This window comes from Melospiza georgiana, chromosome 3 (genome assembly GCF_028018845.1).
Source record: "Melospiza georgiana isolate bMelGeo1 chromosome 3, bMelGeo1.pri, whole genome shotgun sequence".
Lineage (NCBI taxonomy): Eukaryota > Metazoa > Chordata > Aves > Passeriformes > Passerellidae > Melospiza > Melospiza georgiana.
In genome coordinates this window covers 78,559,441-78,580,219 of record NC_080432.1, presented here as the reverse complement: position 1 = coordinate 78,580,219, position 20,779 = coordinate 78,559,441, and the positions used below count along the sequence as shown (strand labels likewise).

The window sequence follows — 20,779 nt, the reverse complement described above, 5'->3', positions numbered from 1 at the left end:
TATCCCGAAGCTCAAAAGCACACATAAAAGCATGCACCAGCACTCTGTCTCTTGCAATGGACTGCCTATTACGGGAAAACTGACACCTGCAGAGATAAGTACATGATAAGTGCAACATAGAAGTAAATCATAAATTAGATTTTGCCTAATTAGAAAGCCCCAAAAAAAACCAGTGAAAAAATTCTTTGAGCCAAAACAAGAATGCAATAACCACAAAAGTTGAGTGTCCAAATTAGTAAAATACAGGGTCAAGCTTTGGTTTACTCTCCATTTTTCAGGTGGATAGACCTTGTATTAAATTTTCTTTGACAGAAAATGAAATCACAAGAAGGTAGGTGTTGAGGATTTGAAGCTATGTGAAAAAAAGAACTTGACCACAGGTTTCTCATATCACGCAAGTGCTTTGACTAGAAATCCAGCGTGGCTGCTTCTCTCACCACATTTCCAAATAAAGCAATGCCATTGCTGCCACTTTGCTGTAGTGCCCTGCTTAGGAAACATTCTCAGTTTGACCTGCTGAAACTTCCTTGGTTAGGCCATGTTTCTCAAGAGGATGTTTTGAGATTTGAGCGCCTCCTTTCTGCTCTCTGCAGGAACTTAAAATCTCATAAATTTGCCTATAAAACACAGTTTTATAGGCAAATTTATGAGATAGTTGAATTCTGAAGTGATATATGTAAGCTTTAAAAAAAAATCATTACCAGATTTCTATCCTTCCCTTAACATAAAACTTATTATTTTTTTCATCAGTGCTTGTCCTAGTTATGGGGACAGGAACTCCTCCAAAGGCCAAAGAGACCATGAAAATTACTTGTCGGCCTGCATCCAGACTGTGACCTGGCAGCTCACAGGACATGGGCAGTGCTCCCTCTTACTCCCACAGGAAACCTGTCATGCAGGAGCTTTCATACCATGCTTTCTAACACGCACAGGTGGGCTTGACATCCATGCAAAAGAGCTCAAAATGCAGCCAGAGGAGCTAGAGAACATCGGCCTTTTGACTGCTGACTCAGTGGTGAAAACACATCTGCAAGACCAGAGAGACCAGGATTCTGTCTCCTCCTCCAAACTTCAGATGGAAAATAGAAGATCACTTCCCTCTTCCTCCTTAACTTTGCCTGGCCATTAGATAACAAAATCCTGGTCTTTTTTTTAATCCAATAAATATCAAAATACTCTATGTGGTGAAACTAATCACAACTGGTAGAACTATGGCAGGAAAGTTGGAGAACACAGCTTCTTTGCAGCACAGTCACATCCCCTCACTAATAATAACTGAGCTTTTGAAAGAAAGAGATGAGTGAGTGAGTTTTTACTAGGTCAGGTGGAAAAGGGAGCTGAAACCAATCTCTCTCATGGTTGCTTTATTTCAATAAAAAGGAGAATAAAAATAATTTGCTGTGTATGGGAAGGTGAAATCTGTATTCCAAAAACCATGTCTTAAAAGAAATGACAAATGATTTTCACTCCTTTAAAAAAATATCCTTTTTACTCCTTAAAAAAAATCTCTCCTTCTCATAAGTGAGATTACTGGCAGTGAGTTCAAGCAGACAGAGCCCCGCAATATGAAAAGCAAAACCATGACTAAGGTTTGTTCATGGATCCTATTTGCCTGAGATGTCAGATATAAGCATCTTTGTGCCTCATAGGCCAGCCAGCTGTCACCTCAGGTAGTGGTATTTTGGATTGAATCCAGTCCTAACTCTTCCTTGGAATTGGACAAAGAGCCTAAATGTCTACCTCAGGACCCTGGGTTCCTCTGCAAAGGCGAGTACTTAAAGGTTTGATGTGCCACCCAAGCTCTTAATTGGATCCAACCCTGTAATTTGTTCCATAATAGGATGACCCAGCAGGATCATTTACAGCAGGCAATGAAAGCAAATGCCAAGGAATGAAAATGCAGAAGTACAAAGTTGTTGTATTGATTGTATAAATTGCCTCATTCAACAGCCTTAGGCTGACTATTAATATTTCAGTGTTGGATACCACTTCAGTTTCACATCTAATGTGTTTCTTGAGTAAACAAGTGATGCTTGGGAAAGCCTTCCTCCCTTATAAACAAAATAAGACACAAGTTCCAAAAGAAATCTCAGAAGGAATCAGAGATTTTTAAAATTAACTGAGGCATAACGGAAGACTTATAAAATAATTTTGTGATTGCCTGATAGGTTTATTTCACAGATTTTTTTTTTCCCCCAAATATAACATCACCAGTACAAAAAAAGTTACTGAAAATCCTGTGGTACTGAAAGAAAATGAAGGTTTTAAATGGCAATATTCAGACAGCTCTGGGATTTCATTGTGCTATTACTGTGTCCAAACAACTAAGAATGTAACAAGTTCCAGAAAAGCTGTGCTAAAGTGCTGCTGGATGTTTCAGCATGTTTCTGTACTGCTTTTAATTTTGTGTAACAGCATCACATTGTTTGAGAAACAGTTACCAGCAAGGACCTCCTTCCCAGATGGTGACTGAGGATGAGACGAGCAGGTGTCCACCTTGACAGTGCACTGGAGGAACAGGGTCCTGCCTAGTGGACAGGCAAGGCATGTGTAACATGCCATCCCTGTGTGCAACAGCTGAGAGAGTGTCTCTGCCATCCAAGCAGACACCATGGGTGCTAAAACTGCTGTTTGAGATCAAATTTATTATTAGCAACCCTCTCTGCAAGGGGAGAGAAGAGGCTGTGCAGACACTATTATACCACACAACCAAGTCCCCCCCATGCTGGAGATAGATATCTGTAATGGGAAGGCAAATTTCCCCATAAACTTTCTGGCTAAGTTTTACCTTTTTTCTTCTCTTGATAAGAATGTTTATATGACAGACTTGTCAGACTTTTCAGAACTGACACATAAGTATTTGCATATTCAGATCAGACTAGGTTATGCAATGCGTAGAACTACTGGATAGTGTGACCCTAGAAAAAGTGTGATCCAGAGAAAATCATCAAAAGTGAAATGTTTTCAATTTTTCAGACCCCTGCTTAAGGCTTGATTTGTGAGAGATGTTCAGAGCTCAGGTCATCTATCCAAAGATCCAGAAACCAGCTGTGGAAACGCTTAATTGAAAATTTTTTATCTCTGTCCATGGAATAGGACTGACTATACTTGCAGGAAATCTTAGAACAAGCACACTATATAAATACCAGCTGGCTTGACATTTTGTGAATAGCAGATTTTATATATATATAAAATAAATTTAAAAAACAAAACCAAAAAACAAACAACAACCCTCCCTCCCCGTCCCCCCAAAAAAACCGCCAAACCAAAACAAACAAAAAACCCCAACCAACTTTCCAAAGGAAGCATTCAGCACTGTCACGAAAAGAGACACACCCCACCTAGAGGTGAAACACTAAAATCCTCATGATCCAGCAGCTGGCTACTTCTCGGACTCTAGGGTTTCGACAATGAATTGCTCCAGAACTCAAATGCAAACAGCACTGGGATTCCAAACACTGTGCAACTTATGGAATATTTTATAAATTTATTTTTAAGTGGAAGCATTCTCTCTTATTTTTTAATCTGTCCATTTGCCAATGATTTGTTTGGATGATCTTTTATGAAGAATAGCTGGAAGGCTCCTTTTTTTTTTTTTTTTTTTTTTTTTTTTTTTTCCTAGTTTCATGCCAGGTTTCTTCCAATTACTCTTGATTAGAAAACAATTAGCTTAGCAATTAACCCTGACAGGTTAGCCATCAGTTTGATAGCACTGCATGTCATCCAAAAGGTAGGGGGAATTTATTGTTAATTTCAGACAATTAGCAATGGGCTGGCAGAGCTCACAACAGCCTGAAAGCTCAATTTTCCAGAACAGCTGAGATAAATTACTGAATCAATTAAAACACATCAGTGAATGTCTGCAAGCATACTTAAAGCTCGCTTACAAGCCACTGAAAATCAGTGGGAGGAGAAAGACTAGTAGGGGGTTTTTGGGTGTTGTTTGGTGGTATTCATTTCAAGCTGTTGATGTTTATTCTGCTCTGCCATTGACACTAGTTAAATATAACTAAAAGCTAGTATTGAATTATATCAACAGAATCTGGTAAAGAACAGGATCTAAAATGACTTTCCTTCCAAAGTGGTTAACTTTTCTAAAAGGCAAAGAGGTTGTTATTGCTAATGCAATAATTGCAATATTGACAATTGGCGGGCAGCAACTTTTCTCTTTTTTCACGTTCAGCTGTCCCTGTCATGTTGGACAGAATCTTATCTATGGGCTGGCTTTCCTAGGAGTGCCTGCACTGATCCTTCTGGTTGTTGGCTATGCCCTGAACAACCAGACTTGGAGGCTCGTTATGGGCAAAAGTTCTCATTTTGAGAGGGAGATGTCATCAAACTGGTTGCTGAAATGCAAGCTGCTCTGCTTTGTCCTCTGCAGCATCACGGGGAGGGCACTGGTTGCTCCAGTCACATGGCTTGCAGTCACCCTGATAAATGGCTCCTATTATATCTGTGCTGTGAGCGAGTACGTCCCTGTGCATTACTATGGGGCTGCTCCCAATGTCAGCGCTGCGGAGCGCAGCAGGATATTGGCCACGTTTCCCTGCGGGCAGCTGGTTCCTCCAGAGCTGGCCCGGGCCAGAGATGAAGTGATTCTTCTCCTCCGATACCAGTCACAAGTGAGTAACTCCTGTTGCCTGTAAACTTGATGGTAAGAGATGAAGATAATTCAGCAGGTATAAAACAAGATCAGTGTCCTCTGCCTTGAATGCTAAATCTCTGTGTGTTTTGAAGCATGTTTTTTTCTTTTAAGTGGAACTGAACTTTATAAATTACTATATCTGCTTGTCCCATTTGTTACCTGCTGCCTGAGGACATAATCTTCCTTGTGTAGTATCCTGAAAAATAATACCAAGTACAACAAATGGAAGTTCAAGAGCCAGGGAGGGTATGAAGTTTCTTCATTGAAGCAGAAGAAATGTGACTAAGAGGCCCAAGCTGTGAGAGCTTTGTGTGAACCCACGTAAAATCTTGGGGTTTAGATCAGACTCAATTCTAAAAGTTTGCATACTGGGTAAATAATAGGAGAAGCATTAAGCTGTCACTTCAGAGAAAACTGGTTTTAAACAGGCTATAAGCTAATATAGTCTTGGCCTATCTTATAACAATAATAGCTGAGAAAGCAATATTCTTAAATCTGCTCAACAGAACTTTCTTGAACTTGAAAGGAACAAGTAATTTTACTACATAGCTGCCTCCAGTAGGCATGGACTGGGTTTGGTGGTAACAAATGCTTTCCAAGCTTATACTTTGTTAATGCTATTATTTAGGAAAAGCAAGTAAAGTTAATCTTATGGATTTTCTGGTGCTCAAAAGTTACCACTGTGAGTATTTTCAAGTCTAACAGGTATTTTCTTTTTTATTCTTTTGGTAAGGTGGCTGGCTGGCTTTTGATTGCTGTGGTGGTCATCACTGTGTTCCTTTCTTACTGCCTGGCAAGCTGTTTCTCCCCGCTCAGCTTCCTGCACTTCAGATACTGGAACAGCTATGTCCACAATGAGCAGGAGCTCTTTGATGAGGCAACAGAGCAGCACTCCAGGCTCTATGCCATGCAGAATGTAAGGAAGTTCTTTGGCTTTGTCCCAGGAAGTGAGAATGTAAAGGAAATTCGTATCCCATCTCTCAGGGAGTGGCAGGCCATTTCTGGACTGGCCTTTCTGAAGCGAGTGGATAAGGAGCACTATGATTACAGCCTCCTCCATGACTGGGCACTCAAGGAGCGTGCAAGTGGAAAGTACCTGAGGATTGATGAGGACCCTGGGATCATAACACAGCTCTGAAGATCCAAGACCCCACAATACTTTGCAGAAAAGCAGGAACCTGTCTAGCTCTATGTCAGACCTGAGCTGCACTGGAACTTTCCAATACAGTATTACATTGATGTATAAATTATGTGAGCATCTTGTTAATGTAGTCCTTCAGCACCTGCTTACAGATGCCTTTACTGATGGTGTTTTTACTCCTGTGGGATGTGGTGACCTATCCCTAGATTAGGGTGGGCTATTTCAAGCTTCAGCTCTCTGCTTTCTAATAGTTGTGCTGAAAGGATAAGTATGTACTGAGAAAATTATTTACAAATGCTTTTAAATCTTTTTCCATTAAAAGGATCTTTAAGAGGTAGACCTTGACTGGATCCTATGAATTGGTCCATTCTGTATGGAGCAAGGGCAGCTATCCAGCTTTTCCTTAGTGATACCTAGCAGAAATTACTTATTTCTCCTCCTCTATTTTTTTTTTTTTGTGTGTTATATAAGTAATCTACACTGAGGTAACTACTAGTTAAGTCTGGGGCTACAGTAGCATGCAGGAAATGGGGAATATGGGGACATTTTACCATCAAAGGCTGAGTTTAGACACAATGATGAGAGAACTTTAAATTCTGATAAGGAGAGAAAATCCCCACTGAGGCACATGGTGGAGGTGTGTAACACATAGCAGCTGTATGAACAAACATTTGACATATGGCAAACTGAGCTGAGATGTATTCTGGCTGAAAGCAATATCAAGGTCAGTCTCCTATTTGGAAATACTTCAAAATCTCCAAGTTGTTTGTGTCCTTGGCTACTGTACAAATAGCAAATGAGGATGGGAAAAATCTCAGTTTGTACAGTAGGGTTTGCTTTGCCTCTGTAAACTTGTAATTTGTACATATACTAGGCCCATGAAAATGACTGTGATTAAAAACTACTGAATTTTGTGAAAGGTTTAATGATGTTTTTGTGTTAAGTCAGTTTGGTATGATGTGATATTACTCATGTCCTCTCTAACCTCCTGTGCAGATGTTTCTAAGTGGGAGGGAAATCCATGCCATAGTGTTTTTTTTTAATGCTTCCTGCATTGCCTTGCCATGTACACATATATATGTGGGCTCCAAAGCCTTATGCTACACTATAGGATGCTATCTGCTACTAATAAATGACCCCAGGGGCTTTAAGTGGAAAAATCTAATTATTTAGTACATTTTATTAGAAAACGCAGGAGTCAGTACTGCTCTGTCCCTCTTCTCCTCATTTGGATAGGGGAAAGAGAATATAAGGAAAGGATCATGGGTTGAGATAAGGACAAGGAGAGATCACTCAGCAATTACTGTCAAGGGCAAAACAGACTCCAGTTGGAGAAATTAGTTTATTTTATTACCAGTGAAATCAGAGTGGGATAATGAGAACTAAATCTTAAAGTGCCTTTCCCCACCACCTTCCTTCTTCTGGGCTCAATTCCACTCACAAATTTTCTACCTCCAGTGGTGCAGGGGGTGTGAGTGAATGCGGGTTGCAGCCAGTTCATCACATATCATCTCTGCTGCTCCTTCCTCCTTGGAGGGAGGGCACCTCACACTCTCCCCCTGCTCCAGCATGGGTACTTCCTCCCAGGGCCAGTCTTCCCCTGACTTCTCCAGTGTGGGTCTTTCACAGAAGCTGCAGATCTTCATGAATTGCTCCAGTGTGGGTCCCTTGACCAGGTGCAGCCCTTCAGGAACCACCTGCTCCAGTGTGGGCTCCCTGCAGAGTCACAAATCCTGCCAGCAAACCTGTTGCAGTGGGGGCCCCTCTCTCCACAGGTCTTGCCAAGAATCTGCTCCAGCACAGGCCCCTGGTGGGGTCAGACCCTCCTGCAGGCACCCACCTGCTCTGGTGTGGGCTCCTCCAGGGGCTGCAGGTGGATCTGCTTCACCAGGGCCCTCCCTGACCTGCAGGGGCAAAGCTGCCTCCCCATGGTCTGCACCAGGGGCTGCAGGGGAGCCTCTGCTCCAGAGCCTGCAGCACCTGCTTCACTCTTTCCTCGCTGAGCTTGGTGCCTGCAGAGCTGCTCTGCTCACTCCTCTCTCTGGCTGCAGTTTCTGTTGCTAAGGGTCTTTTTCCTCATTTCTTAAAGCCATTATCTCAGAGGTTCTGCCACCATTGCTGATGGTGCCCAGCCTTGGTCAGCAGCAGGTCTTGGAGCCAGCTGGCATTGGCTCTGCAGGACACAGGGGAAGCTTCTGGCAGCTTCTCACAGAAGCACGCCTGTAGTGCCCCTGCTACCAAAATCTGGCCATGCAAACCTAATAAAACATAGTGGGGCTGCATTGTTTATGTGAACTCCTTAGGAAACAAAGTACCTCTGGTAGTAAACACAACTTCTGGTTTAATTTTAAAAATATTTGTTTTTTTTTTTTTTTTATTTAAGATGGAACACTGTAATCTGGAATACATGCAACTGATTTGTGTATCTGAAGCTTTTGACAGAAAACCTCTATGCTGATGTCTGGATGCAAAAGAAAAAACCTGCAGTCTTTAGTCCATGTGAATTCTTTCCACTTCTATTATTTTACAGCACTACTATAAAGTGATGCAATATATGCAGTTAAGAGTAACCTGTAAAATTATTTTTATATATTGCTCACCTGATTTTCTAATTAGGCTTCACGCTTTCTGATTTTGTCCTGATTACTATTTGCCCTGTATTTTTCATAATAATATGTAACTAAAAATACTGAGTGGAAATACCATCTGTCACTGTGAAGTCAGCCTGCCAATCTACTTACAGACTATCACCTTGTTAGCATATATTAATCCATAGTACTACAGCTGTAGTATTTTAAGTTTTGGGGTATTTGCCTTTACTCCTCTGCTCTTTGAAATGTGTGTCATGGATTGGTAGTGAAGGCACAGCTTTCAAATGAATTCATGATTACAGACAAAACTATGGGTTGGTACAGTTGAACAGTCAAAATGTGCCTACTAAAAGGAGTCATCTTACCCAAGAACCCACTTAGAATTCCAGTTTGCTCACTTGAAAATTATTCTTCTGGAAACCCTGGGCTTATAAAATGTGTCTGTTGGATAATTGCCAGCCATGGGGCCAGGAACGGGATGCACCTTACATCTACTCTGTGTACCACGTAACCATCAGGGTCTGCTGTTGTTTAAGGCTTGTCAGTCTTAAATCCATGCTGGCAGGTAACCCCAAAGCATGGCAGCTCCCAGTATCGATAGCCTTGGTGACTCCTGTTCTGCACACACATCATGGCAATGCCGCCGATGTGACGGGACTCCTGAAATCACGGAGAACGTTTCCTGGGAAGTTTGCAGGCGCTGTTTAACTTCAAGGCGCAAATCACCATCTGCATCTAATAAACTTCCAATTTCTGGCAGAAATGGCATTCAGCTGCCTTCACGGCACCCTTTCGCACTACCTAGAGCATCGGGTTTGAATCCCCTTCAGTTTGCTGATCCCTGTAAATATTCAAGGCAAGAACGTCCAAGAGCGAACCGTACCATCACTAGCCTGTGCAACACAGGGACTGCTCTGCCAAGGCCGCCGCTGCCGGGAGGGGCGGGGGAGCAGCGCTGGATCCCTCCCGCACGCCAGGTACGCTCCGTCCTGCCCGCAGCTGAGCGCTGGAGCTGACCGAGCACCGCAGCTGGAGCTGAGGGCACCGCGGCTTGTGCGGGCACCGGGGACCAGCCGGGCCGGCTCCCCGTGCACGGCCTCCCTCCCTCCGTCGGTGCGGCCCAGCCCGGCCCAGCCCAGAGGCGGCATTCCCGCCTACCGCGAGCGCGAGGCATGCTAGGAAGGGCCGGGACGGGGCCGGGACAACGCAGGCGCGGGCGGGGGAGGCGGCGGCGTCGCGGTGCGGGCGGCCCATGGCCGTGGGCGGCGGGCCACGATGACCGACTACAGCGAGGAGCAGCGCAACGAGCTGGAGGCGCTGGAGTCCATCTACCCGGACTCGTTCACGGGTGCGGGGCCGCGCCGGGGCCGCGCCGGCAGCCGGCGTGCGGGGGAGGAGCGGGAGGCCGCGGCGGGGCTGCCGCGCGTCCCGCTGGGGTTCCGAGCGGCGCGGCTCGGGTGGGCGCTCGGGAGGTTGGCTCGCTTTCCCCGGCCGGGAAGAGCGAAGCGCTCGATGGCCCCTGTGGCCCGGGCCGTGGGCGCTGCTCCTGCCGCGTTCAGCGCCCTGGCACAGCGGCCAGCCTGGCGTGGGCAAGCCGGTCCCCGGCGCTGGAAGGATGCTCTTCGGAGAAGCCTTTCAAAAGATGCAGCCCTGGGAATTGGTTTGTGTGCCGAGCGGCTTTCCTGTCCGCTAGCAAGCTTGTTGCGGTCGTGAGGCATGGGATGTTTTGGGGTGCTTAAAGGTGCTGTTTCTTCCGTAAATGTATTGCCGGTACCTGCCTTACCTCGCTGCAGGTGAAAAAAAAGGCAGGCTTTAATTCCCTGGTGCAGCATGTTTTACTGCTGGAACTTTCATGTTGTGGGTACATTGGTTCATCAGTTTTTCAGGATTTTCAATTTACCATCAAGCAATCAGGAGTAGGCAGATGCTGCCTAATCCAACATGATTTTTGGCATTCTGTATCCAAAGAACATTAACAGTGGAAAAATCTGGGAATTTTCTGTTTCCTTCCTGCATAGTGTCTGCTTTGCCTAGAGTTCCACAGCATCCTAGTTGGCAGTAACTTCATCACACAAACGTTTGCCTGGTACAATTGCCTATTGCTTCAATCTGAAAATCTGTTCAGGTCTTTGGTTTTATTTTAAAGATTATGTAAAGGTATATAAATTGATCTCTGATAGTTGGGGATGCTGGATATCTGATACTGATATGGAAGTCATATTCTTTTATACAGCCTTTACTCTGATGCTTACTCAGAATTATTGTTCACTCATGCTTTTATGCCCAAGAGAGGAGAGGGGAATAAAGATTGTAGTAGTACATTAGCAATTAGGCAAAACTCAGTTGATACTTTGAGAGCATGTACACTAATTTGGGCATAGCTTGTAGCAGAGATGCAGAGCACCTCTTACATGAGTATGTGGTCTGCAATCCACAGTTGTGCAATGAGGTTTTTAGCCTGGGAGAAATGCAGGTCACAGCTCTTACTATGTTGTGTTGTCTGTCTTCTAGCTGCCTGATTCACACACTTTCATTCTAGTACATTGCTTGGTCAGTAGCATTTCTTGCATTAAGCTGTTTTAAATAAAGGTGCAGACATACTGTAAAAATAGTCCACGGTCAAGAGTGCACTGGATGCTCATCAGGCACATTTAGTGCAGTAAAGCAAATCAGCTTTGGTAGCTTTCTGCATGCAGTCAGTGCACTACCAGAAGTTGTTTGATTTGATTTGCACTTTTTGGAACAGTGAAACCTCCTGAAGAGAAAGTTTTCCAAAAATGAAACCCTTTGGTGTTGTTTGATGATGTATGGTCTCATTCAGAGAGACTCCAGGCATCACATCGTATGGAAAATAGCTGTTAATTGAAGAGTATTACCTTATTAAGTTTAAAAGTCCCTTAACACTGTATCAAGACCTTACTTTCTTTATAAGTCTTTTAAGAAGTTCAGTTTCACTGATGTGAAGGAGTAATTGATTTAAGGACTCTCCCTGACTCTTGCTTTTTTTCTTTGAACAGTACTGTCAGAAAAGCCAACAACTTTCACAATCACTGTGACATCTGAAGCTGGAGAAAATGATGAAAGTAAGTTGATCATATCTTACTCAGAAACTTCTCCTGTACATGTTTAAATCTAATTCTATCACCAACAGCTGTGTATACCTCCACTTAGATCCTTGTAGGGGCCTGGTACAGCGAACATTCCCTCACAAATATAGTTCAAGGATTTGGGTGATCCTTGTTCAGTTTGCAGAAATTTTATGCTGTCACTGTAGGACTGCTTTCTGCCGAATCTCAAAGGCTTTGTAGTGTAACTTCAAAAAGCATGGGTTGTCACCATCCTTCCAGTGGCTTACAGACATGTAGTGAGGGGATTTGTTTTCTGGCAACTGTGTGTGTGCCAGCTACGTGGGAGAGTTGAGTCTGTGTGCTGTGAATGTGCAGCCCTTAAGGAGCAGTTCCAGAGCAGAAGGCTGTGGGTCCCAAGTCCCTGTGTATTTTTTGAGTGCCAACAATTGCGTGGGCATATTGTAAACAAGCCTTACTCCAAGCAAGTTTGAAAGCTGCTATTCTGGATGCTATAATAGAAGGAATAAACTGGTGCTGCCTTACTTCGTTTGAAAGGAGCAAGCCCTGCTTAGAGTCTCTGTTGCACAGACTGCTGTGCTGCCGAGAACTGTGAGTCTGGAACTAAGGGAAAGCTTCTGCTTGGTGTTCTGGGAGGATGTGTAAAAGGAACTTCATTCTCTTTTGCCTTGTTTCCATGTTAGCCTGGCTCTGAGCAGCTTCAGATTGAATGCATTTTTCTTAGGCAGTTCTCTGCTTAATAACTTCCACTGGACATAGTGTGTTCGTCCACAGTGTGGAGCCCTGGAACCCAACACAGAGGTTGATACTTCACCCAGGCACACAGAACCTGAGGTGTTAATATGCTGAGATTTTCTCTAGTTCTTTTATTACAACTCTTGCTGTTTTCCAGCTTCAGGTAGATTCTGAGGGAGATTACTGCTGTAGTACCTGTCATACCACAGAAGGTTTTTCAGTCTTCCTAAAGACCTTTCAGACATGAGTTGGTGCAAGTGTAAACTTTGTCATCTTAATTTCTTTGAACTCTTGGGTTATATTTATATCTGTTCATATTGTTTTAACATCTGTGTAAGAAGACTGCTCCTTAGAGGCAAGAATATTTTATATTCTATAATCTTTAGGCTGTTGATGCAGTAGGAAGACACCATTAAAGTTACACAGAGTTATCACCATAAGAATATGTTTTTCTTTATCTTGTAGCTGTCCAAACTACCCTTAAATTTACCTATAGAGAAAAATACCCCGATGAAACTCCACTATATGAAATTGTCTCACAGGAGAATCTTGATGATAATGATGTCATGGACATAATAAAACTGCTAGAGCAGCAGGTAAGAAAGACAGAATATCTTGCTACAGCTTGATACCACTTCACACATGGGCTAGATTTTCTCTCTCAAATCAGTTGTTTTCAGACGTATCTGCTACTGATCTGAAACCTGTTCCATACTATAGAGACTTACTTTGTGGTTTGAGTTTGGTGAATGACATCATTGAGGTAAGATATAGGGCTAATTCAGTGTGTGCAATAATGTAGAACAATGAAATGGAAGTGCACTAGGGCTTCCCCTCTTTTCCACTCCCAGCTTAAGGTGAATTTGTTTAACTCTGTGTGTGTGTAAATATATGTGTGTGTATATATATATATATGTGTGTGTGTGTGTGTGTATAAAAATTGTGAAAATAAGCCATCTCAATTTCATTTGGAAATATTAAAAAATGCTACATTGATTCTTGATTCTTTTTGATAGCATAACTGTTCGGAGGGTGGATCTCATCAACCTTTAGGATCAGTGAGAGTGCATTGTGAAGTAAAAAAAAAGGAATCACTTCTTTAGTTTCAGGGATTTCTGGCAAGTCCTCACTGCCTTAAAATTGCCATAATATGTTACATGGCATAATATGAAGTGTCTCACTTCAAAGAAGCATGTAATAGAATTAAGGAGTAAACTGTTCCAATAGAAGAAAGGTTCTGAGTGACTTATCTCTTATGATTTATGATATTCAAATTTTAGAGTTGTGTTTCTACTGTAGGTTTTGGTTTATTCATGAAAAAACCTTTCAGAAGATATGTATAATGTTTAATAACCCAATCACAGACATTAGTCTTTGTGTTTTGCTGCACACCCATTTGGGGATAACTGACTGGATTAACTGGCTGGTTGAATTTGGATTTTACAGCAAGCTTTTGAGACTGGTGCAGAATGTGTCAGCTGCGCCCTCTGCATTTGCACGACATCCTGCTTTCTGTAAACATATTTATGCATTCAGGTTCTTCTGTTTGAAGTTTTCTTCTCTTTGTTGTAGGCAGAAGAAAATTTAGGAATGGTAATGATCTTCACTCTAGTCTCAGCAGTACAGGAGAAATTAAATGAAATAGTGGATCAAATAAAAACGCGAAGAGAAGAAGAGAAGAAACAGAAAGAAAGAGAAGCAGAGGAAGAAGAGAAGGTATGTAAAATAATGTCTTCAATGAAAAAGACTTCCAGCTTCTTTAAAATGCATTGGTTTGATGCAGGAGCAGTTCTCAGTTGCAGTGGGAAAGGAACAGCTATTCTAAAGATTATTTCATTGAAACATAGACTGTTTAATGAACTTAAGTGATCTGTTTTCCCCCTTTTTCTTAAGCAGTCTTTTTAGAGTCTAACTGCATGTTCACAGTCCCTTCTAGCATTACTTCCTAAGGGATTTTTCCCAAATGAAATCAGATTTGCTGTAGACAGTTTTTTTGCTGGAAGAAGGGGAAGCAAGAGGGAATGGGGAGCAATAAAGACTAGAATATGTCATGCTGCACACAGGCTCTGTGATTTGAGGAAGGCTGTCTGCCTTGGTAGACTGAGTGGGTAGGGTGGAAGCAATGGGACCAATCTTCAGTACTGGTTTGCCCGCCTGTAGAATAGTTTCACCATTTGTGGATTGTGCTGTGATAAATCCAACTGATGAGTCTTCACTCTCTTTCTGAGAAACAGCTGGAGAGTGATGGGACTTGGAATGCTCTATATTTCTGAAAATTGGCAAAGAAATTTCTGAGAAAAAAGAACCTTTTTTTTTTTTTTTTTTGTGTTGCAGCAATATAAAATGATTAATGCATTTTAATAGGCAATAATTCAGTGTAGATTGCTCTTAAGGGTTGATAAGAAGTGCTGCCTACTTATAAATACACTACATTAGTGGGGAGTTGTGAACTATTGCACTCTAGGTCCAAAAGGAGTATGCAGGGTTCTTCCATGAGAGTTTTCGCCTCAGTATAGTTCTCAATGGAGAGACTCCCATGACAAAACCCACAAGAATGTGTTCTTTATATATTCTCAGGATTAGGATTAATTTCTCAGAATACTTTCCAGCAAGCAGTGTTTCTGGAGTGTTGTAATTTAAATAATTAAGAGAATGCTTATCTTCACCTGTAGCTTTGCAAGTTGTGTTTGCAGCCTTGTTTTCTATTCTTCCAGCAACGTTTTCATGGCACTCCTGTTACCATTGAGAATTTCCTTAATTGGAAAGCCAAGTTTGATGCAGAGCTTCTAGAAATAAAAAGGAAAAAGATGAAAGAAGAAGAACAAGCGGGCAAAAATAAGCTAAGTGGTATGTTTTAATACTGGTTGTGAAATTTTTGCAATGCTATCAGCCTATAATGACAAGTCTAAAAGTAATTTTTACACTGATGATAGGTCTTAGCATCCTGCTCCATAGTCTGCATGGCTTAGCTTTGAACTGGTTCTCTTGTGATGCTGGATCTACTATTGACCTGATTAACTGAAAAAACATAACCAGTGTGGTCATGCTGTATCACTGTTCTGTTTTCTCCTCACTTCTGGCTAGTTTTGATGAAATTTGACAGGTGGAGATTTTAATGGTATTAAGTTTCATAAAAAGCAGTACAGGACAGGGGACATGCTTGATTTCTCTCTGAAGGGTATGCATTTGGGAATCTGCAAAGATGAGATAACAGAAATCAGGCTTCTAGTTTTCCTGTTCTTTAAAGTATTGTTAGTATGTGGTGTCTGTTTTTCTCAATACAAATGTAGTTTGTGAAAGCTTCCCTTTAGAAAACCAAAATCAAGCTTATTCTTGGATGTCATTAGTGTGATTCCAGTATGCCATGGACACCAAGCAGTCTTGCTTGTGGAAGCTTGCATGAGCAATGTAGATGGAAGACATGATTTATGTGGAAAGACTCCTGAGCTTTTCTTCCTGTCCCTCCTATTCAGAAAAACTTCACTCTTCTGTGATGTTGCCTTCACAGCTGTGTGTGTGTGTGTCTGTGTGTGTGTGTGTAGGAGCTGGTGATTTGTGTAGATCCAAATTGCTTTTTGAATGGGAGAATTTATGAAAAAAAGGTGGAGGAGTCAGCTGATTTCCTTCCCAGTTCCCATAGAGGATTTCTTGTGGAATACAAGATGAAGACTAAAGGAATGAGGACTGAACATAGGGTGTGGAGTGTAAATTTTTGCTGCCCCCCATTATTAAACTCTTAATAACATTATAGTGACCCATTTCACTTGCTGGTGTGGGTGAATCCTGGGTGAATTAAAAAAAAAAAAAAAGAATTGGGAGCTTACAGAAATGAGCAGTTAAAAGCAGAAAAGGCTGCTAGAATTGGTTGATTTGGAAAGGCTAAAATACACATGCTGACTAATTGTTGCCTTGGGTTGAGAGTTGCTTCAGAACTGTACTTGCTTATATATTGTTTTTTATTTTATTTCTAGGTAAACAGCTGTTTGAAATGGATCACAACCTCGACACCTCTGACATCCAGTTCTTGGAGGAAGGTAAATTCCTGTTTGATTCCACTACTGAAAGTCAGTGGCTTAAAAAGGTCAAAATTCCTAAGCAAAATCTGTGTTGTATTTCTGACTTAACATCTTATATCAGAATCCCTGAGAAGTACTGCTTTGCAGAGTGAACAGAATTTTGACTTTTCCCAAAACCAAAACCTTTTCAAGATGATAAAGTGTATTTATTTGCAGCCTTGTGCTTGGGGTGATCTTACTTACATTGCTTCTATTTAAATGATTGGACTGGGAGCAAAAAGAAAAAAAACCCAAAAAAAGCAAAGCAACAACAAAATAAAAAAAACTCCAACTCAGCCCTGATTTTTTTTTTTTTTTCTACTAGCCAGCCTTCCCTGGCTTCAAGCATAGGTCTTGAACTTTTGTCATCTTTTCTCTGAACCTCAACACCAATAGTAAACATCTTGCAGGTCAAAATAAATGTTACTGGCTCCTGTGCAACCCAGTTCTTTTTCATGGTTTCTGCAGATGGGCCTCTTACCTTACCCAAAATACTGACCTGGTGCCAGATGAAAATCCTGTAAGCCTGGGCCAGAAAAATATTAAACTTAGAAAACCAGTTGGAGATAAAGCACATAAAAGCATACATACTCACAGTAACATACCTGTTTAATTTGCTGTACTGTTTTTTAGTATCCTAGTTTAAAATACCCGAGTTTTGAGGTAAGACAGTTCTTTAATGCAGCTGCATTATCTACTGGTATCACAAAACACAGGCAGAAGAGGGTCAAGATTCCTCTCTGCAAGTAACGATTTAAAACAAGTTTATGAATGTCAATGAGTATAAACTTGAAATGGTAGTTGTGGGAAGTTTAGTTTCTTTAACAGGGAATAATTTAATCTTGTCTTCCTACAAAATACCTAAATTGAAGATAGTTTGTTGATGGCACATTTGGCTGCCTCAAGGGAGGAACAGACTCTGCCTGGGCTCTGTGCCCAGATGATTTGAGATTAATGTATTAATTTGTAATCCTGTTGCTACTGGTGATTAAAACTCTCATTCTTATTGCTGCTTGCATTCTGCCATAGATGCAACAGGTTACTAAGTTTGTTTTAATATTACAGTAGCATGTACTACTAATTTTCAGAGGATAATGGCATTATCTTGTATAGGTGCCTTCAAGCCCAGTGAAATAATGGAAACTTTATTTGGTGACCAGAAGATGTCACTGTTGATACATAAAAATAAAATAGCAGTCCTCGAGTTTTATCCTTAGGTCAGCAGCATCTCTTTCAGAAGAAAACGTGAAAGTAGCTAAAGCTTCATCTTGCTTCCAAAATTTGAATCTGAAAGCAGAGGAATGCATGTCAGTATGTGGTGTGTAAGGAATTTTTTATGAACCCTATGCATTTATCTCACTAGGATGGTAGTAATTATTCCAGCTGTGAGGTCCTGAGCTCCTGCTTTGATTGTCCTGGGGAGAAAGAATCTCTGCTTCTGGCACATGTAAATGTTAATTTCCTGCTTCCAATGAATTCTGAAGTTCTGTGTGACATTTCTCTTGACTGAGTTTTGATACAAAGAAAAAAACCTTCAGCTGTAGAAAGATAAAATGTGGCATTTACTTTTTTACATCTATTTGATGTATAAAAGCCAAGTAAGTTAGCAGCTACCTACATTGAAGAAGTAATATGAAAAAATCTTGTATGTTTTGTTGTTAATGTTTTCCTTGTTGCATGAAATTAAAGTATCTTTCTGTTCCTTACAGCTGGAAACAATGTGGAGGTTGATGAATCTTTATTCCAAGAAATGGATGATTTAGAGTTGGAGGATGAAGAGGATGACCCTGACTACAACCCTGTTAATTTAGATAGTGATTAGACTTATTTGAACTGATTCTGTCATCAGTATGGACATATGTAAGGAGAGAGGGGCAGGCAGGAAAGCCACAGCATCTGTGGTTTTAGTAATGTGTATTGTTTTTCTTTTTTCCTAATTTTTTTCCAAAGAAAGAACCAACATTTTAAATCCAGGAGAATGGTCTTCTGATGACTTTCACTATAAATAAATTTACTTTAATATTTGAAATGAAAAATTTGAGAAATATTGATCTGTCTGAAAACGCTTTTCTATTTTCTCTAATTTTTTTCTCCCTACTTCTGTAATTGTCATTTGAAGACATGTGGCAACATGCAAGATGGAAAGATGTTACAGCAAGCACTAAACACACCTGCATCTGAATGCTGAGGAGCTTTTCTGCTGTCTTCCACCTGGGGTAAACATGGGCAGCTTTGGTGAATAAAAGGGATCACATACTATGCAGTTACTTATTTTTTGTTCCTCCTGTGGAAGTTTTTAATAATTCAAGTCAGTTCTGGTGCCCCAATTTATCAGCTGTAGATAGACAGCACTAGTCACCTTTGTTGTTATAGCCTTATTAAAGTCTAGTGGAAACAATTTCCATACAATTAGAATGAAATTTTTTGCTATAGTCATGAATAATATTTTCAAAATTGTGAGTTCAAGTCAGTAGGGGAAAAAAATCAGAATGTGAAGCCTCTTGAAGTTTGATTGGTTTATTCAGAGATGGTTTGGGGTTTTTTGAATGTGTGCCTCAATTAATTTTTATGAAAAATCAAAACCCACCTTAGGAAAATGAGTTTGCTTTTGGCAGCAGACTGTATTGAAACACTATGAGTGGAGTGCACATTACAGCAGCAGGGTTTACAGAGTGCTCTACAGGTTTGAATGTAACTGGTGTAGTTTTGGAAGCATTGTGTTGGCAGCCTGTGAAGGTTAGCACAGAATGCAGTAAAGCTACGCATCAACTTGCCCATCCTTCAGAGTTGTTTCTGGAGCTAACAGCTGTTGGACTCCTCCCTTACCACCTCCAAAAAGCCCAAACTGCAAGAACTGCAGTGTTTAAACATGCTGTGTTTGAAACTGCAGTGCTAGAAGGATGATGGTGTCAAGACAGCTTTCCAAACAGAGAGAACAGGCACCTCTATGATTAAACACTGTGTGCTGAATTTTAAACACTGTTAGTAGACTGCCTTAACTGTGCCAGCTTCAATCTTTGAAGAGGGTTGCACTAAAGTATCACATTGCTTAGAGGAATAATAAATTTATGAATTTTAGTATTTGAAAATTCCATAGTCAAGATGAGAAGTTTAATTATGGAATTAATTTAATGGTTATAAGATTCTCTGCTCATATCGCTCGAGAACATCTGTTTAGGATGACCTCCTTTAAGCTTTTTTTTTTCCTTTTTTTCATTCAAGGTAAATGAATTTCTAGTAGATAGAAATAAGTGTTCTAGTACCCTGTAAATACTTTTATAAATTAACCATGTGCCTTTGTTCCTACTGTCGTCCCTTTGATCTTTTTAATTTTGGCTACTAAGAACTCTAGATAAGCATCTAGGTCTCAATGATGTTTTATGTTTCAAAGCAATAAGCAGGATCTGTGCTCCAACAGAGTTACCAGATACATTAAAAAGTTGTGAGCTAATGTGATATTAAATCTTGTCTTTTCCAAAGAAACTGTTGGATTGAAAGCTTCATAGTTACTACATCCAACTTCCTAGGTAATTGCTAGGATGCTTTAAAATGCTCTTCAGCACTGAACTTATTATTTCTGGTATGTCTCAACTCAGCTGCATAAAACCCCATTTAATTCCTAAGGCTGCTTTCCATTTCTAGCTATGTATGTTTAAAACTGCTCTTTTTTCATAAAAGAAGTGAATTGGAGCTCTCTAAATTTGGACCAAATCCCAGAATCCTGTGTAGTCTGTGCAAATGTGATAATCAGAAAATTTTCCAAGTGGATCACTAATAAGTCATTTACATATGAAAGAAAGTTTCTCATGAATTATATTTCTAGAATAATGAAATTTTCTAGTCTGTTTTCACACTAACATATTTATTGGTTTTCATGCAGAGAATGTATAGCTTAAAAAATGTTAAAATTATGTAAAACAAGTTAAAATGTGAAAATGTGTTTTTGCTGTTATATTTCAAAGCAGAGGAAATAAGGGTTGAAGTGACAAAGAAATAGCATAAAATCTGCTCCTCCAGGTCCTTGGAAGAAGTTGTAGCGACTCAGTCTGAACTGCAGATTTGTTTAGCTTTGTTAGCAATTAACATCTGAAATAAAAAGGGAATTTGACTGAGAATAAGCTTGGCTCTGTGTGTGTTATTTTGCTAAAGTGAACAGAGAGAAGGGTTTTTTAGCCGGAATATTTGAATTTGCTTATCTACTGAAAACTAATTAATATTAACTGAATAAAACCCCATTTATGAACTTCGACAGAATTACAGTAATGTAAAATCCTGGTGCTGACAGCCTTTCTTGTATATTGTTTTTACCTGCCTCAGTCCAAAGCATGCACTGTAATGCATGGAGGCAACAGTGAGTTGCAACACTGCACCTTCACCAGAGTCAATTTAGTTTTGAACAGGCTGAGTGTTTTGAATAGTTGGTGCCAGAGCTGTTAAAATTCAGAGGACGGTGCCTACCACATCAAAATGCCATGGGTAAAATCTCAAGCATGCTGCAAAGCCTAGGATTTTGCATCCAAATTATG

General features: G+C 40.8%; 2 protein-coding genes across 2 annotated transcripts; both read left to right on the top strand.

Moving 5' to 3' along the window:
- The first annotated feature begins 4,064 nt into the window (after nt 1-4,064).
- On the top strand, nt 4,065-5,882 carry CALHM4 (calcium homeostasis modulator family member 4). Its single transcript, XM_058021248.1, has 2 exons — nt 4,065-4,622; nt 5,379-5,882. Exons 1-2 carry the CDS (start codon nt 4,065-4,067, stop codon nt 5,781-5,783), a joined length of 963 nt encoding a protein of 320 aa, XP_057877231.1. The 3' UTR covers nt 5,784-5,882.
- Nucleotides 5,883-9,594: 3,712 nt separating this feature from the next.
- On the top strand, nt 9,595-20,371 carry RWDD1 (RWD domain containing 1). Its single transcript, XM_058021202.1, has 7 exons — nt 9,595-9,725; nt 11,395-11,460; nt 12,664-12,794; nt 13,771-13,914; nt 14,913-15,045; nt 16,170-16,232; nt 17,963-20,371. Exons 1-7 carry the CDS (start codon nt 9,653-9,655, stop codon nt 18,073-18,075), a joined length of 723 nt encoding a protein of 240 aa, XP_057877185.1. The 5' UTR covers nt 9,595-9,652; the 3' UTR covers nt 18,076-20,371.
- The last annotated feature ends 408 nt before the right edge of the window (nt 20,372-20,779 follow it).

Bases quoted from the DNA above. Each gene is read 5' to 3' on its own strand.
- CALHM4 (XM_058021248.1), top strand. From the start codon at position 4,065: ATGACTTTCCTTCCAAAGTGGTTAACTTTTCTAAAAGGCAAAGAGGTT. The intron at 4,623-5,378 runs GTGAGTAACTCC...TCTTTTGGTAAG, and splicing joins TCCTCCGATACCAGTCACAA to GTGGCTGGCTGGCTTTTGAT.
- RWDD1 (XM_058021202.1), top strand. From the start codon at position 9,653: ATGACCGACTACAGCGAGGAGCAGCGCAACGAGCTGGAGGCGCTGGAG. The intron at 12,795-13,770 runs GTAAGAAAGACA...TCTTTGTTGTAG, and splicing joins TAAAACTGCTAGAGCAGCAG to GCAGAAGAAAATTTAGGAAT. The intron at 13,915-14,912 runs GTATGTAAAATA...CTATTCTTCCAG, and splicing joins AAGCAGAGGAAGAAGAGAAG to CAACGTTTTCATGGCACTCC.